General features: G+C 49.1%; 1 protein-coding gene across 2 annotated transcripts in view; it reads right to left on the minus strand.

Annotated features, from left to right (window-relative positions):
• Positions 1-1729: 1729 nt before the first annotated feature.
• KCNN3 (potassium calcium-activated channel subfamily N member 3) overlaps positions 1730-18441 on the minus strand; it is a 55542-nt gene continuing 38830 nt past the window's right edge. Inside the window, exons 5-8 of one of the 2 annotated variants that reach the window (XM_072983910.2) lie at positions 14984-15094; positions 6413-6540; positions 5044-5113; positions 1730-2371 (exon numbers count right to left, since the gene is read on the minus strand). In XM_072983910.2, coding sequence (XP_072840011.2) covers positions 2075-2371; positions 5044-5113; positions 6413-6540; positions 14984-15094 — 606 coding nt within the window. In that variant the 3' untranslated portion in view covers positions 1730-2074. The remainder of the gene's footprint in view (positions 2372-5043; positions 5114-6412; positions 6541-14983; positions 15095-18441) is intronic. The other variant, XM_078382241.1, reaches the window with a different exon arrangement.

Consider the following 18441-nt stretch of genomic DNA (forward strand, 5'->3'; position numbering starts at 1 on the left):
AATCTTCTCAATGCCTCTTAGGAGAGAGGGCCAGCCTAAATCAACCTAAGGTTGAGGGGCCGATGGGATTACGTGGTTGGACAAATGACCCAGAGTGGCCCCAAAATTCAGGACTGCTCAAACATTTCCAAGGACTTTGGACCTCAAAAACCTTGGGAAGAATGCCATCACTCGGAATGGACTTGACAGCACATAATTATGTATCTGGGGAAATCGGTGTTGGAAATAAAAGCAGTAGCCAAATTTCCTGTGCTTAAGGGTTCTGTCTGTCCATGACTGCGACAATCCCACACCGAGGGGAGAAACTGTGACAGGGCACACTCTGAGCCCCCTGAGAACCACATCTTAAAGTAATTTTTTTAAAAAAAATCAAGAATGCTTCTAGTCCCTATGCTTTAAAAAGGATCGATCAGAAAGCTGGTATGAGCAGGAAACTGGATGATGAAATCTAATTTTAAAAAACACACACTTCTCTCCTCTCCTGCAAGAAGCTGATAATTCTATAAAAGGGAGAAAGATCTTGGGGGGGGGGGCAGGAGCCGAGTTCAAAAGACACCAGGACTCTAACCAGGCTAGACCTGCCGAATTGTAAACCAAACCTATGTAAATCTTGTTGTTTCAGCAGGTCTAACTCCAGTAGGGTTTACTAGCAGGATTAGGCCTCAAGGAGTAGGAAAGGCAGCTCTTCTCTAATAAATCGCTGTCCATGGCATGATTTTTCAAAACTGGCTAGTTTTTATACTCAGTCTCCCTGGGTTGTGCGCTAACCGAACCCCCACGTTGAACCCTAAAAGGTAAATATCAACCCATCTCAGATTTATCCAGTTGCCAAGACTGTCAACTAAGAAGCCTGAGGAACATCCGGACTAAGAGGCTCAGATTTCCAGGAACAACCGTGTCTGTATCTCCGATTCTGAGGATGCTTTTGAGCAGGTGGGGGAAGCCCTAAATTAAGATGGATAAACCTGATTAAAACCAGATACATATCTGTAGCACAGGCCCTTTTGGGGGGATCTGAGAATAATGTAATCTAAGCTCCAGGAGGAACAAGAAGTTGTCCCCACCTTTCGAGACGAGGGCCGGCAGCGAGGAGAAATGAAGACCGTCGGTCTTGGTGACAAAATGCGGCTCAGGGGGAATATTATTTCGGAGCGCCACGGGCGAGCTGACAGGGCCTGGAGGCGATTCCTGTGGGAGCTGGCCCATTCTTCTTGGTGAGCTCGGATCCGGCAGCGACGACTCTGCGTTTCGGGGAAAAGATCTGAAGCAGTTAAGATGAGTTGATTTTTCAAGTTTGGATCTTCGGCCGGCGAGTCTCTCATCATCACCCAGACTCTAGCGCGGATTTGGCCCTGCCGTCGCCAACCTCGATGGCATCAACACCAAGACGCCCCAGCTTTCCTGCCCGGCCCTCCGTCAGGATGCTTGCAAGCTGATGCTTCCAGACAAGAACTGGCATGCAACCGAGGGGGGGGGGGGAAACAAACAGCCAGAACAAGACTCCCAATCCGGCGTCGCAACGCCGCAGGAGTCAATGGAAAGGCAAAGGGGAAGGACCGTTTCTCCTGTGACTTTTGCCAGCAGGCGGTCGGACGCACGGAGGGGGAAGAGAGAACACAAGACAAACCCGTTGGGGGTCCGCACAGTGGAATGGTCCCAACCCCCCCTCCCCAGTCCTCTCCCCCCCAAAAAAAACCCCCTATCCCTGCCCGCCCGCCCACCCCCCGGCTCCATCACGTCAGCGTCCTTGGGTTGGCTTGTTATCGATTTAGAAGACCTGAGATTGAACGTGGATTTCCAGCGGTCCGCCAAAGGCAGAGGGCTCGCGGCCCCGATCCGCCCACCCCATGCACCCCCGCTCTCCACGTTAGAGGCACCGAAGCTGAAAGCTTGTGGGTCCGTGTCCCGAGCAAGCCGGCACGCCTGGTTTCTCAGCACGCCCTCTTGCTTTCGGCCCGGGATCCCGTTGGCCCTAGAACCCTTTTAGAGATATATGTCGGTATTTCTTCTTCGCTATTATTATTATTAATAAAAAAGCGACCCACGGCCCTCTGGGGTTTGCCACCGGCTAGGTTCAGCAGCTGCTGGAGCTTGTGTACGGGGTGGGGAAGGAAGTGGAGCTGACCCCGAGTGGGCTGTCCGAGAGGGGTGTCTGGGGGGCGGCCACCCCCGTGCTCAGCCCCCGGACCTCCGCGATGGTGGCCAGGAGCTGTTGCTGCTGCTGGCGCAGAGCGTCCGTGATCAGCAAAGGCAAGGCGTGGAAGCTGGTGGCCAGTTGCTCCAGCTTGGCCTCCAGGCCCCCGATCTGTTTCTCCAGATCTTCGCTCCGGTCGTTCAGCTCCGTGATGAGGTCGTACATGACGTTCTGCATCTGGGGGAGAAAAGGGAAGGAAATGGGGACGATGGGCGTTGCAGTCCAACCATCGTCTACAGCAGTGGGTCCCAAACTAGGGTCACACACACCCCCGGTGATCTTGGACTGCAGCTCCCAGAAGCCTAGGATGCTGGTGAATGATGGGCATTGCAGTCCACCGTCATCTACAGCACTGGTTCTTAACCTTGGGTTACTCAGGAGTTTTGGACTGCAAGTCCCAGAAGCCTTCACCACCAACTGTGTGCCTCCGGTGTTTCTGGGAGTTGCAGTCCAAGCACACTATCTGGGTGACCCGAGGTTGAGAACCACGGAGTAGAAGGATGTTGGGAATGGTAGTCCCACCCACTGCCTTTGAGCCTTGTTCCTCCACAGCCATGCCCCCCAGGGTCCCCCCCCCCAAAAATAATATCCACGCTTCGCATTCCACACAAAATATTTTCAGGTGGGGGTAATAGAATTGTGCAGTAGCGCCCTGCACAATGTTCATAAGGACTAGGAACTTGATTTTCAAAGAAATAAATACAAAACTCCGCATGAGAGAAAATTTCACACTCAGGTAAAGGCGCAGAGGAGAGGGGAAAACGGGAGACGTGTCAATGTGATCGTATGTGAGGAGACTTCATTTTCTTTCAAGCCCTATAAGGGTGGAGAACTCCGTGGTTTAGGGATCTGGCCGCAGAGTTGGAAGTTAGGAGTTCGAATCTCCCCGCACTGGGCCTCCTGGGAGAAGAGCCAGCCTGGGTAGCCCTGGGCAAGCTGCACAGCCCCAGGGCTCCCCCTAGAGGAAAGGAAGGGTTAAATTCCAGCTGCTGCAAAGCCAGAGGTTGGGAGTTTGAATCCTCGCGGTGCCGCCTCGACAGGGGTTGGACTTGATGATCTATAGGATCCCTTCTAGCTGGGCAGTTCAAAGAGGAGGCACAGCGAGGGGGGAGAAAGAGAGAAAGAAAGAAAGAGAGAGAGAGATCTTGATTGCTTCCTTTCAAGGGGTTGCCTAGCAACCGACAGCAAAGAAAAGGCCAGATGAAATGAAAAGGGCCGATTGTTAAAAATTGTGTGTCTCTCTCCCCCCCCCCCCCGCTTCTCCTGGAGTTTGGAAAGAATTTGTTAACGATTAATGTGTCCCTCTCCCGGTGCGTGAAAAAAAAAAGGGTCAACCCGCCGGTCCAAACACCCGCTGGAAAAAAATCTCCCAAATACGTGCCTTTTATTTTCATCCTTGGGCAGGGCCAGCGTTTCCGACCTGGGAAACAGCTTCAAGGATATTTCAATCCGTACCTTTTGGGAGGGGGGGGGTGAGTAATCTGAGTGGATGCTGGCTGGATAGCTCCGGGCTGGAAGTCTCAGGCTGTGGAGCCAGAGGTCAGGAATTCGAATCCCCCCACCGGGCCTCCAGGTAGGAGAGCCAGCCTGGGGAGCCTGGGGCAAGCCGCACCGTCCCACAGCGCCCCTAAGAGGAAGGGAAGGGCAAAGCGCTTCTGAGGATTCTCTCCCAGGAAAAAAAAAACCCTGGAAAAGTGTCGCCATCAGTCAGAATTGACTTGGCGGCACAGCATTATTAATAATAATAATAATAATAATAATAATAATAATAATTCGGGTGGTGCACCTTGGCCATTGGTAGCAGTTTTCGACAGCTTCTCTAAAATTGTATTTTAATTATTTTATCTTTTACTGTATTGAATTTTGATTATTGTAAGCCGCCCAGAGACCTCTGGGTAGTGTGGGCGGCATTTAAATTGAATAAATAAATAAATAAATAAATAAATAAATAAATAAATAAATAAATAAATAAATAAATAAATAAATTTCAAAGGAAGATGTCCCCAGCAAGTTTGGTAATAAGGAATGCAAAATAAATAAATAAATAAAATAATAAAAATTAAAATTAAAATTAAAAATGATGATGATGATGATGATGATGATGATGGAAAAATGAAAATGAAGATTTACATTGATTGATTGATTGATTGATTGAATTTCGATCCTGCCCATCTAGACCCAAGGTCTACTCAACAAAGATCAACCGCATGGGCTAAAATCCTATTGCAAAACCACAAACGCAAGCGTGCACGTGGCATTCACAGTAAGGCTGGGCCTTCGGGAAAGTCCGGCCTGTTCCCTCCTGCCGCCGGTCGCCGAAACCATGGAAGACAAGACGCAGAAGGAATGGGCCAGCCACGAACTGCACGCATACACGCAACTGCATACATCAATAGGATGCTGGCTGTAGTTTTTGCTAAAAAAGTCTCTCCCCCCCCCCCCGATGGATCATCGAATCCAGCTCTGGTCCGGGGGGGATTTGAACTCAGGTTCCGCAAGCAGATCTCTAAAACCTTTCAGCGGATCCGGCAGTTCATTGGAAGTGGACAAACTGCATTTGGGTTCAAGGAAGATGGATTAGCAGAGGGGCAGTCATGGTTTCCAGGGGTGGCCCCCCCATCACCCCCAAATAACTCATGCAAGGAAAATCAAAAAGAGGCTGGCAGGAGGAACGTCAGGACCTTCTGTTTGACCTCAGCAGTGATAGGCTTCCGTTGATCCTCATGGGGCAAAATCGTCCCTGCGGCTACCCCTGCCTGACCCCATCCTCCTCCTCCTCCTCCTCATCTCCCAGTTCAAGCCCTCGGAGGGAAGGAAGGGGGGCAGGAGAGAGAGAGACGGAGGGTTACCTTGGAAAGATCGACCAGAGTGTTCGCTTGGTCACTGAGTTTTCTTTGCTCCATCTTCACACCCCTTAACCTAGAAAAGGGGTAACAGCTACTCAGGGAGGCCTTTGGCATGACAAGACAGGGCCCGTATCTCCCCCCCGTCCCCCCCCCCGCCCGTTGCTTCTCTTCCCGCTGTATAATACCCTGCTGGCTCCCCATGAGGACTAGGACTCTGGCAAGGCTCGTGAAGCAAGTCAAACCTAGAGTCACATAAGGCACCCCTTGGACCCTTGATCAGAAAGACACCTTCTGGGCTTGCCCTGGGCTCCAGGGCAGCTGACAAACATCGGCCCCCTTATGGAGAGGGAAGAAAGCCCTCTGAACCATCCCTTCTGGGCTGCAGAGAAATATCCAAGAGGGCTAGTAGCTTGAGAATCTCAAACAGCACCTGTCTACGATGGCATCAGACGTCTGATTGGGTAAATGAGTTAGCACTCCAGTTTCTTGGAACGCATCCTGAACCCTAAGCAGGGCATTCCCGTACTGCCAAAATCAAACCACCGGTAACTCCCAAGTGTTATGCCAGGGACCCTGTCAGCCCCCCCACTTAGAGATCAAACCGGGGGAACCACCTGTCTCTGGAACACAATTGCTCTAAGCACGGATCCGTGGCCTTCTTTTAAAAAAAACGAGATAAGCTCCTAGTCCTCATGGTACCAAATCAGGCCGGATTGAAACAGAAGCCACGGAAGCTGCTCTATATCATCTTGGACCTTCAGCCCACCTCTCCATGCCTGATCAAGAGAAGGAGCTGCAATCCAGGATCAAAAATGGATAATATTGGTTTTTTATGTCCTAGATGTGCTGGAGGTCTATAGATGGGAGTCTGTAGACATCTAAGACGTGGCCCCAAGACCTAAAAAAAGGGGGCCACGTCTTAGATCTGACACAGGCACGCTGGCGCACTCTAGATCATTTGGGGACTACAGTTCCCATAAGGCCCTGCCAGCCAGCGAGGCTAATGGTCCTCCACGGTGGGGGCTGTCGTCTCTAAAGCCTAGAACAGCCTGGAGGCTGGTGGCTGATCCCAGAGGCGGACAGAGTTAGACCCTCCACCGGCCGGCTTTCGGCAGCACAGATATGGCCGGTCCATTCAAGGAGAAGGCAGGGATCTCTCCCAGCCTGTAGACCTCGAAAAGTTAGAGCAGATTTTGGAAACATTATTGTCTCTTTGAAGGGCACCTCGTGGACTCGGAGCCGCCTGTTCCGAGCGGCGAGGGCTCCACCGCCTCTAAGCCTCCACCTTTTTCGCAGCTCTGCGACCCGCAATCCGAGAGAGCCGCGCGGAAGCGGAAGAGCAGAAAGACGCGGGAAGAAAAACTCAACTTACTGATGAATGGCTTGGAGGAATTTCCTCTGGTGCTTCCGGACTTTGGCATGGTCGATCTTTTTTAGCAGCTTGGTGTGTTTGTAGATGAGCCACGTCTCCCGCAAGACGTTGGCGGCGGCGTTCTTGATCTGCGAGAGAAAAAACAGGCAGCTCGGCGTCAGGGTCCGTCTACCCAGCCATGAGCCCAATCTACTTCCTATCCGTACACCAACCCTGCGAGGAAGCACATGGCAGACCGGGGCCAACACGCAGCTAACCATGCTCCGGTTAAGGGCCAGGGATTAAAGAACGGCTGGATAGCTCAGCGATTTAGGTCTCTCTGTCTTTGGATTCAGAGGTTGGGAGTTCGATTCCCCCCACTGGGCCTCCTTGACAAGGGCTGGACCTGATGATCTACAGGATCCCTTCTAGCTCTGCTGTTCTAAGATGAGGATGAGGATTCATTGCCTTGAAATTTTTTCCCCCTTCCCTAAATCTGCAGTTTCACATAACGGCTAGGAGAAACATACCTTTTTTGGGGGGTAATCGTGTTGAGTCTCCAGGTGTTATTTCAGGGCAGGGAAACCAGAGATGCCATCAAACATGAGTGGGGAGGGGAAATATTTTTAAAATACTCCTATAATTGCCGCGAGTGTCATGGGCAATGGCGCATCCTTACTGCACACTGTGCTGCATTCAATGGACTTTCTCCATCGTTTGCCCGCAGGTTTTAGCTGCAGTGGGAAGCTACGGGCCAGGTCGTACCCCCAGGGACTGCTAGCTGCCCACCCACCCCCTTTGTTCAGCCTCTCGACCCATTTTAATCGATCCCCGCTGTGCCTTTTTGGCAGGCTGAACACCCTGCCCAGAAAGGATCAGAGCAACCTTTGTTGTGTGTCCTGGACTACAAGCCCCAGCTACATGGCGGTTGACTAGGAACTATGGGTCGTAGTCCAAGAGATCAGGAAGAGCAGGGGAAAGATGCATGTTCTCAGAAAAGAAGATAGGGCAGTGATGGGTCTGGGACCTTTTATTTTCTCCACAAAATATTTAAGCCAGCATATGTGGAACCTTATATGAACCTTCCTTCTTTCTATCCGTCATGAGTTTGTTCGTTCGTGAGTTCGTTCCTTTCTTCCTTTCCTTTCCTTTCCTTCCATCCATCCATCCATCCATCTCCTTCCTTCCTTCCATCCATCCATCTCTTCCTTCCTTCCTTCCATCCATCTCCTTCCTTCCTTCCTTCCATCCATCTTCTTCCTTCCTTCCTTCCATCCTTCCTTCCCTTCCTTCCTTCCTTCCTTCCTTCCTTCCTTCCTTCCTTCCTTCCTTCCTTCCTTCCTTCCTTCCTTCCTTCCTTCCTTCCTTCCTTCCATCCATCCATCCATCCATCCATCCATCCATCTCCTTCCTTCCTTCTCTTTCCTTCCTTCCTTCCTTCCTTCCTTCCTTCCTCTTCCTTCCTTCCTTCCTTCTCCTTCCTTCCTTCCTTCCTTCTCCTTCCTTCTTCCTTCCTTCCTTCCTTCCTTCCTTCCTTCCTTCCTTCCATCCATCTTTCCTCAGCTCCATCCATCCATCCATCCATCCATCCATCCATCCATCTCCTTCTTTCCTTCCTTCCTTCTCTTCCTTCCTTCCATCCTTCCATCCTTCCATCCTTCCATCCTTCCATCCATCCATCCATCCATCCATCCATCCATCCATCCATCCATCCATCCATCCATCCATCTCCTTCCCTTCCTTCCCTTCCTTCCATCCATCCATCCATCATCCATCCATCCATCCATCCATCCATCCATCCATCCATCCATCCATCCATCCATCCATCTCCTTCCTTCCTTCCATCCATCCATCCATCCATCCATCTCTCCTTCCTTCCTTCCTTCCTTCCTTCCTTCCTTCCTTCTCCTTCCTTCCATCCTTCCATCCATCCATCCATCCATCCATCCATCCATCCATCTCCTTCCTTCCAATCATCCATCCATCCATCCCATCCCCATCCATCCATCCATCCATCCATCCATCCATCCATCCATCCATCCATCCATCCATCCATCCATCCATCCATCCATCCATCTCCTTCCTTCCTTCTTCCTTCCTTCCTTCCATCCTTCGCATCCATCCATCCATCCATCCATCCATCCATCCATCCATCCATCCATCCATCCATCCATCCATCCATCCATCCATCTCCTTCCTTCCTTCCATCCATCCATCCATCCATCCATCCATCCATCCATCCATCCATCCATCCATCCATCTCCTTCCTTCCTTCCATCCATCCATCCATCCATCCATCCATCCATCCATCCATCCATCCATCCATCCATCCATCCATCCATCCATCCATCCATCTCCTTCCTTCCTTCCTTCCTTCCTTCCTTCCTTCCTTCCTTCCTTCCTTCCTTCCTTCCTTCCTTCCTTCCTTCCTTCCTTCCTTCCTTCCTTCCTTCCTTCCTTCCTTCCTTCCTTCCTTCCATCCATCCATCCATCCATCCATCCATCCATCCATCCATCCATCCATCTCCTTCCTTCCTTCCATCCATCCATCCATCCATCCATCCATCCATCCATCCATCCATCCATCCATCCATCCAATCCATCCATCCATCCATCCATCCATTCCTTCCTTCCTTCCTTCCTTCCTTCCTTCCTTCCTTCCTTCCTTCCTTCTTCCTTCCTTCCTTCCTTCCTTCTATCCAACATCAGCTCCTTCCTTCCGTCCTTCCTTCCTTCCTTCCTTCCTTCCTTCCTTCCTTCCTTCCTTCCTTCCTTCTATCCACCATCAGCTCCTTCCTTCCTTCCTTCCTTCCTTCTTCCTTCCTTCCTTCCTTCCTTCCTTCCTTCCTTCCTTCCTTCCTTCCTTCCTTCCTTCCTTCTTCTATCCACCATCAGCTCCTTCCTTCCTTCCTTCCTTCCTTCCTTCCTTCCTTCCCTTCCTTCCTTCCTTCCTTCCTTCCTTCCTTCCTTCCTTCCTTCCTTCCTTCCTTCCTTCCTGTCCATCCATCCATCCATCCTTCCATCCATCATCTCCTTCCTTCCTTTCCTTCCTTCCTTCCTTCCTTCCCTTCCCTTCCCTTCCTTCCCTTCCTTCCTTCCTTCCTTCCTTCCTTCCTTCCTTCCTTCCTTCCTTCCTTTCATCCATCCATCCATCCATCCATCCATCCATCATCATCTCCTTCCTTCCTTCCAAGCCGCCACAAAGTCGCAGCTGCCAAGGGCAAACCCTGGCTGGTGACCAAGAGGCCCTCGGCCCATGCTTAGAGGCCCTCTTTTCACCCTTCGTCCCTCTTTTCATCCACGCCGCCGTGCAATTCTGAGCCGGGGGCTTCTCGGGCGCAGCTTGCCGGCGTGTTTCCACCGGAGCCTCGTGGCAGCCCATACGGCCCAGCAGATGGTCCCACCTGCTTCTTCTCCGGCACATGTTTTGGGAAGCGGATGGTTAAACAGCAGCCTTTTCCCTCCCTGGCGGCAGCGGCTGCATTCAAAGCAGAATTAATTGGGTGCAGGACAGCTCGGCTTTCGGCCAATCCACCCGTAATCCTCTTCCTACCATCAACAACAAGAAGCCTTTTGGGGGGGGTGGCTGAGAAGGAAGAGCCACAAGCCCCATCTGTATTTCTAAGGTGCCTTTAAAACAATCCTTCCAGTGATTTCCTTTTCAGCTTTCATTTTTCCCCCCCTGCAAAAAAAAAAACACACCAAAAAACCTACCCACTTCCCTGATCCACCTAATCAGGGATGTTTCTGGGCAGACCCTGAAGCAGAAAAAAAACACCATCAGCTCATATCCCACGGAGCTGGTTTGAATGGCCTATGAAAGCTAATAACCCACTACACCGAAGGATTTATTCTTTGTACACTAAAGAATAATAATTCCAGGAAAAGCGCCCCTCACTCCATAAAATCAAACGCCTTACACTTCACAGCAACAACGCCAGCGGAGGTAGGTTCCCTCGGAAGGGAGTCCTACCGCGCTCCATGAGCCTTACTCTCGGGTAAAAGAACACGAGATGGCATTGTACAGGTAGTGTCACCCTAGGCTGGGGGTGGGGGTGGACAATTTTTTGGGGCAGTCTGGATACTACCGAACTACACGTCCCATCGGCCCCAGACAACAAGAGTGGGGGATGATGGGTGTTGTAGTCCAACACCCCCCTCCCAGAGAGCCACACGTCCCCCATCTCTGGCCTATACAAACAGAGGTTGCCAGAGTCAGCCAGAGGGCTTGGTTGTTTAAAGGGTTGGTTCAGGGCTCGGAAAACCCTACCTCGCCGGGTCGTTGTGAGGCTTGACGTGGGCAAACAGAGGGAAGCCGTATACACCACTTGTGTGTATATGTGTGTGTGTGTGTGTGTTCACAATAGCAGGAAAAAGGAGGGGGGCAGAGACACTCCAAACTCTTAAACAAAACACACTGTGTATAAATAATATAAATTCTCTCAAAGGGGAAAGGCCTTCTGTTGCAAGATTTACAAATTCTGTCGGCACTCCCCCCAAAAAAGCAAAGACTGAAGCAATTCAAGGTTGCTGTTTTTTTTCAAAGGCCTCCATATGGAGATTTATTACACAGTCTTGGAGTGTTGCCCGGTACGTGTCCATCCAGAGGAGGGAGACAGGGTATGATCGCCAGTTCCACTTAACTCACATCAGTCTATTCCCATCCTGGCCCTTATGCTTCCTCTCAGGTTTTTTTTTTAAAGAGAAGCTTTACTGCTCCTAGGCTTTCTCCATCCTCCCTTCTAGCTTGGCATTCACATCTCTACAAGTTGTCTAAAGGAGGAGGGGGACCCACACACCCCAAACCAATTTGTTCGTATTCTGGTTGAAAAGGACCTGAGTGTTAACTAATCCTTTGGAATACCAAGAGAGAACAAAACAGGGCAAATTTCCCCTCCCTTTCTAGCCATACACAATGTCATGGGGGCGCCAAATCCATTCCAGGTTTTAGCCCACCCCCAAGCTGCCCATCCCCACCCCCCTATAGGTTCAGAACCTTGGAGAGCGGCTTCCAAGCCTGAATGAAAACCTGGAGCGGATTCTCTTCCGCCGCCACCGAACCGGGAGTCAGCAGCTTCAGAGCAAGCAGTTCAATCTCGGGTTTCGAGATGTGTGTGGTCTTCGTTCTGCAACGTTTGACCTAAAATCCCTCCACACGTTTTTCTTTTTGTCTTTATCGTCTCATCCTGATCCTCACCATGTAGAGGGGAGCCCTCTCTCTCTCTCCCTCTCTGATCTCCACCCCCGCTTCTCACCCTCCAGATCTAAAAACCAAGTATTCCCCCAGCTATCAGCCTTCCCTGGCTCTTCCATCGGCCCTCCCCTGCTCTAGTTTTCCAAGGATCAATAAAGAGAGCTGGCAGTGGGAAGGGAGGGCAGGACATCCCCGGCGATGAATCATCATCCTCGTTACTCACACGAGAGCTTCTTTGGACTCTCTTGAAGGAAATGGGAAATTGATTTGTTTCAAAAAGGGAGGGGAGAAACAGAGAACTTAACTACCCAAGAACACATCACGATCTCTTTGATTTGTTGAATGTACGTCGGTTGCCCCAGTCGGAAGCAAAAATTAAATTATTCACCTATTCCCTATTTCCATCTTAAGGCAGCTTGTCTAGCATTGATGCCTTCCTCCAGATCACCTTTCTTTCTTTCTTTCTTTCTTTCTTTCTTTCTTTCTTTCTTTCTTTCTTTCTTTCTTTCTTTCTTTCTTTCTTTCTTTCTTTCTTTCTTTCTTTCTTTCTTTCTTTCTTTCTTTCTTTCTTTCTTTCTTTCTTTCTTTCTTGTTTCTACAGGCTATGCAACCTTTCTTCAGAGTACTTTTTTTCGGGGGGCGGGGAATGGACTGAATCACAAAGTTCAGGGCGATGTATACATTGCCCTATCCTGATGAACATCTTGGCTGCTTAGAGATAGACTGCTTCTACCTACAGAGGTTCTACTCCAAACAATTCATCCTTTACTTTTTTTTTTATTTAAAATATTTTTAGTCTGCCTTTGTCCTTCAAAGCACCCAAGGCAGCTTCCAACAATTAAAGGACAATATTTAAAAAGCTGGAAACGGGAAGTATATGCAGACTCAGAAAGGAACGATACCAATATTATATTCAAAAGTGTCAATAAAATCAGTGCTAAAAACTGATTGGAAAAAGAACAGAATGCAACAATCCATTAAAAAAAAAACCACTCTCAGACGTGTCTCGTAAGAGTCTAAAAAACCTGATGTGACTGAAGACAAGCTTTCCAGAGAAGCATCCTGCCTCCGCAATGGTCCAGCAGATGCTCACAAACACAACAAGAGTCTAAGGCTTTATCCAGACCATCCTGGATTCCACTACAATGGATCAATGAGCCCAGGCCAGATTGCTTCACTTTCACACACATGCGAGGAAGCCGGCAACTCTGATTTCCCAGGGGTTGGTGAATCCTCTCTGAGGTTTAATCTAGAATTTCTTGAAAGAAAGAAAAGAAAGAAAAGAAAGAAAAGAAAGGAAGGAAGGAAGGAAGGAAGGAAGGAAGGAAGGAAGGAAGGAAGGAAGGAAGGAAGGAAGGAAGGAAGGAAGGAAGGAAGGAAGGAAGGAAGAAAGAAAGAAAGAAAGAAAGAAAGAAAGAAAGAAAGAAAGAAAGAAAGAAAGAAAGAAAGAAAGAAAGAAAGAAAGAAAGAAAGAAAGAAAGAAAGAAAGAAAGGAAGGAAGGAAGGAAGGAAGGAAGGAAGGAAGGAAGGAAGGAAGGAAGGAAGGAAGGAAGGAAGGAAGGAAGGAAGGAAGGAAGGAAGGATCGATGGATCGATGGATCGATGGATCGATGGATCGATCGATAGACAGACAGACAGACAGACAGACAGATAAAGGGTGGAGTAAAACCCAGAGAGGATTCAAAGACCCCCCCCCAACCCATGAAAGTGGAATCCCCAGCCTCTAGATCTTACCGATCCAAGTCAAAGAAGCAAGCCACTATACCGCACTGTCACTCTCTTGGCAGCCCTCCCCCACCTCCCAAAAAAAAAAGAGAAAGGGAGCATGGAAAAAAGTGTACAGCAATATTCTGCTTAGTAAACGGGATGTGTGTGTGTGGTTTTTTTTAAAAGGTATGCTAATTGAACCAGCACTAAATGGCAGATTTTTTTAACATCCTGATTCTTGCTCTTCCTCTCGGACAGGACACAGATCAAGCCATATGTTCTGCAGGGCCCGTTTACCTCCCTGCAGCTCAGGTAGACTGGATGCCTGGGCACCCCAGCCATCCCAAAACACATGTTCCAAGAGGTCCCCTCTCACAGATCAACATAACCCAGGCCACAGCTATCTGAAATCTTACTTCAACTCTACCCTTTTTGGCCAACATTTAAAACACTTTTAAAGGCCCCTGTGTTCTGTCTCAAAACAGCCTTTATTGGGCGCCGGACCCACTACCATCTAATGATGCCCTCTGCTTCTGCAATTTTCTTTTAAAATGCCCCCCTTCTTTGGGAACGGAAAGGGCCAAGCAATGGGCCGAGGTGCCGCCCTCAGAAAAGAAACCCATATATAGCCCCCCACTCCCACCCCCCAGAAAAGGGCGCCACGGCTGATGTCTAGCACGTGTTTTCCCCCGCAACACCACCCTGCCTCCTTCGCCTCGCACACGCGTGAGACGGGGGAACATCTTCTCGACCTTCACGCGCCAACGACGGCGTTTTGGAAACCTGCCATTCGCGGTGCGTCGAAATAAACCACAAACCTAAGAACTCCCTTCGCTTGGGTGCTCTTTTGATGGACGCCAATTCCACGTCCGTCACTCGGGAAAAACTACATTCCCGCCTTCCAGGCGGCTTTATTCACAATTTGGGGTGGTGGGGTTCCCCCCCACTTTCCTTCAAGACAGGTTCTAACACTTCCCGCCCCGGGTTTGTCAACACCTCGACAAGATCTTGAGAGAGAGAGAGAGAGAGAGAAAGAAAGAAACGGGCCTCCAGAGATGAAGCCACTGGTCTGGTCTAAAAAAAGGCCGTGGCTAAGCGGGAGAGGAAAATTACTGCGAGACTCGAGACTCTCAGAGAAGAAAGCAATTTAGATAATGAAAGCGATAGGAACTGGGGGCTGCTGGCCAGGGAGGATGGGGGGGAAGAAAGCTGCTAAGCAGAAGCCAAAAGCTTTAACACGGGGAAAAAAAACCCATAAATAAATCCCCAAAGATGTACAGTGGTGCCTCGCTAGACAGTTACCCCGCATGACAGTTTTTTCGCTAGACATTGAATTTTTTGCAATCGCTATAGCGATTCGCAAAACAGTGATTCCTATGGGGGGAATTTCACTGGACAATGTTTGGCCCCTGCTTCGCAAACCGATTTTCGCTAGATGCCGATTTGCTTTTCGCTAGATAATGATTTCGCTAGGCAGCGATTTCAATGGAACGGATTACCATCGTCTAGTGAGGAACCATTGTATAACTATTTTGATGGTTGCTATGTGCCATCAAGATGCCTCCGATTCATGGTGATCTGCAGAATGTCCAGCCCGCAAAAGCCCTGCTCAGCTCTTGTAAAACTCAAGGTTGTGGTTTCCTTTAGGGAGTCTATCCACCCACCCACCTCTCGCCGCTCGCGAGGCTTACCCGCTTGGTGAGTTGGGTGTCCATCATGAAGTTGTGGACGTGTTTCTCGGCTTTGGTGAGTTCTAGTTTTCTCGCTACCACAGCCACCACCAGGGCGGTGCAGCCGGCCCCCTGACAAGGGAGAACAGATCAAAAAATTAGCCACGGGAACGACAAAGGTCATCAAATCCCGAAAAATACACACATGCGCGCATAGCGAGGATAATCCCATGTGTTGAGTCGGCGATCCGTTTCTGATTAAGCTCTTCATTCCAACTCATGAGGACTAGGATCTTAGATGGATTTTGCTGAGAGAACCATAACTCAGATAGAGTACTCCCATTGCATCGCCGACTTCAAGGTTGGGAAAAAGCCATTCTCTGGAACCCCATGGAGACATACCATCATCTGTAGGGCTACTGTAAACTACATAGGTCCAGGATAATTTGGGGTTTTTTTTAGTCGAAGCCCAGTTTGTCTCCTGTTTTTATGCCCTGTGTCCTTCCCCCTCCGCAGTACAACAGTTAAACAATCAAGGGTGGCTGGATAGCTCAGTGATTTAGCTCAGCACCCAAGGTTGAGAGTTCAAATCCCTCCCGGGCCTCCTTGGCAGGGGCTGGCTCGAACGATTCCAGCGCCGCCGTTCTAAGATAATGACAGCAATGATGATTAAGCGGACGACTCCCCAAAGGCCACCACGGACAAAGACGATCTCAAAAATGGTTGGTCGTTTAAACAAATTTGGAAGAAAACATAACGCATCAAGCAGCTGTCTATGGCAAGAGGACCGTGAATTGAGATCGCTGTCCATGGTGCTGAAACTCAGCGATCTAAGGTCTGCTATTAATACACAGCCTTTAAATTAAAAAATCCAGATTATCACCATCGTCCTTACTACTATTACATCGTCGGGCATGATGGCCACCGCTGCCAATCAAAATTATAAAAACATTGCTATTATAATCACAGATACAAGTTTTAACAACAAAAACAACACTATCTGTCAAATATCAGTGCAGTATGTATATTGTTCCTAACATTGCTGCATTTTGTAGCTCTGACAGTGTTATTTCTGCAATCTGCAACTGTCGTCATCATCATCATCACTGAATTTGTTGCTACTGATATCACCAGTAATAAAATCATTAAGATGATATCATTCACTGATCAGGATAACCCTCTTAGAACGGCAGAGCTGGAAAGGACCTTTATGGATCATTGAATCCTGCTCCTCTCAAGGAGACCCAGAGAGGATTCAAACTCCCAACCTCTGGGAGCCAGAGACCTTAACCCAATGATGATTTATATCCCCATTTTGCTTCAATGGAATCCAGGCAGGAATACCCATCAATTTCATAGCTGGAGTTTTAAGTACTTGAGCCAGGACCTCCCACTCTTGTCCAGTGCTCTAACCCCTGCACCACACAGCCTCTCCATGCTAGGAGCCACCGCCCACCTCGTCAAAGTGGCGGGCTTCTAGGAAACAGGATGCAAACTGGGTTAAATAAATGAAAACCAATGATTTACATTCGGCTGAAAGGACAGCTTGAACCACTGTTTCTGGGGTTTAATCATCAGCTACAGTCATAGCTCACCTTTCCTTCAACCAATTCAAGGCAGCTTCTGCGGTTCTCCTCCTCCTCCACTCTTGGCCTTCACGACAGCCCTATAAGGCGGGTAAAGCTACCATCAGCCCCTCCCCCCCACTGGTTGATCACGTAACACAGACTTCAGATTCCCCACCCACTTCGGTTCTTGACTAGGATGCCGAGATTTTCCAACAGGGCTCGAACGAAAGATTGTACAATTTATTACAAAAACCAGAATTGCATGGAATGTCAACCTCAATGGGTGTTGTTGTGTTTTTTTGCCCACCCCTGCTTTAAAGCCGCCTGATCAGGCCATGCATTCAAGACCATAAAGACATACATAGACCAGGAGTCATAATTACCCCCACAGTGATATCTGCAGTTCACCCTCTCGTCAAAAGAAAACTGGTGGGGGAAAAAGAATTAATGATTTATCTGGAGCCGCGGATCTCAGACTTGGCCCTCCAGATGTTCTCGGACTACAACTCCCAGAAGCCTTCGCTGCTAACTGGGCCGGCTGAGATTTTGGGGCGTCACTGATTTCAGGGCGGTCCTGAAGGAGGTGGGAGAGGGGAGATGATGGTGTGGGCACCTTCCCCCTTATCTCCTGATCCTGAACAGTGACAGCCGGCTGCATTCTGCGATCCGAGCGGTGCCATCCCCATCAAGACCCCGCAGGGGTTCGGGCACGATCCGTCTGGCAGAAAACGAGGGTGCAAAGACACATTCGCCTCCGCAAAACATAAGGGGGATTGACACGAGGGCGAAAAAAAAAAAGAGCGAGGGCGAGATGTATTCTCTAGAGAAGGGGTGAGACAAGAATCTAAAGCATGTGTGAATTCCCATCAGACCAGCCTGTTTAATTAAAGACGGCTGTTCGTCTAATCTCTTCCCGGAGTCGCTAATCTCCAGAGCGGACAATGGAGGTGGGAAGCGCAGGGGAAAAAAAAGAGAGAGAGAGAATTAGCACAACTATGTGTGTGTGTTTGTGTAGCAAGGGTTTTGGGGTGCATGTGTGAACGAAACGGAGCAGAGACAGTGTGTAGATAAGCATCGCAAGAGATGGGTGGCTGGGGGGGGCGTGAGAGATGTCAAAGGAGAGAGAAATTCGGGGTGTGCCTGAATGACTGAAGAGGGGGCGAGAAAGTTTGTTTATAGCCTGGTATACCAAAAATCTGTTCGGCGTCGATGAGAACGTGCGGCTGTATGAGCAGAAAACAATGCAATAGTCAACCGAGGGTTCGGGAATCCACAACGACATAAACCGCAGCAATGTCTGGTGCCGATTCTGGAGCGTTCCAGACGTATTTGGAGATTTTTCAATAAAAGCAGGAATGACACACACACACATACAGAGAGAAAAATCTAACTCTTGGCTCACTGGTGCAGAAAAGGACGATATTATGTCACTGAAGTCAAATATATTCTTTGTGTGTGTAAGAGAGAGAGAGGATCACAAACCAACAGGCAGCAGAATGCAAGAGACACTATCTTCATCGTACTAACGAACTAGCAATAACCTAATAAAACTAATTATCATTAGTTTTTGGTCAGGTTCATTATCCAGAAATGAAAGAGTATATTTTCCCCTTTATAATTCTCAAGAACAATGATGTTTTTTTTAAAAAAAAGCTCTGCTTACTTCTGGCTTCTCTCCAGGCAGAAATAGTTCCCCAATGAGTTCCGAGCGGGGATTTGAACCCGGGTCTCCGGCCTTCAGCCCATTGCGCCTCATTTACTCCCCGGCCAAAATTACAGCTGCACCATCATAATGGCACAAATCACAGCCGCAAAACAGCCATCAATTAACAAATTAACACCTGTATTCACAAGAACACGCAGTTAAGAAGTTGACTCTTTAATCAGCAGCCATTTTGCTGCTATGGCTTA

Source organism: Pogona vitticeps, chromosome 15 (assembly GCF_051106095.1).
Source record: "Pogona vitticeps strain Pit_001003342236 chromosome 15, PviZW2.1, whole genome shotgun sequence".
In the NCBI taxonomy this organism is placed as follows: Eukaryota; Metazoa; Chordata; class Lepidosauria; order Squamata; family Agamidae; genus Pogona; species Pogona vitticeps.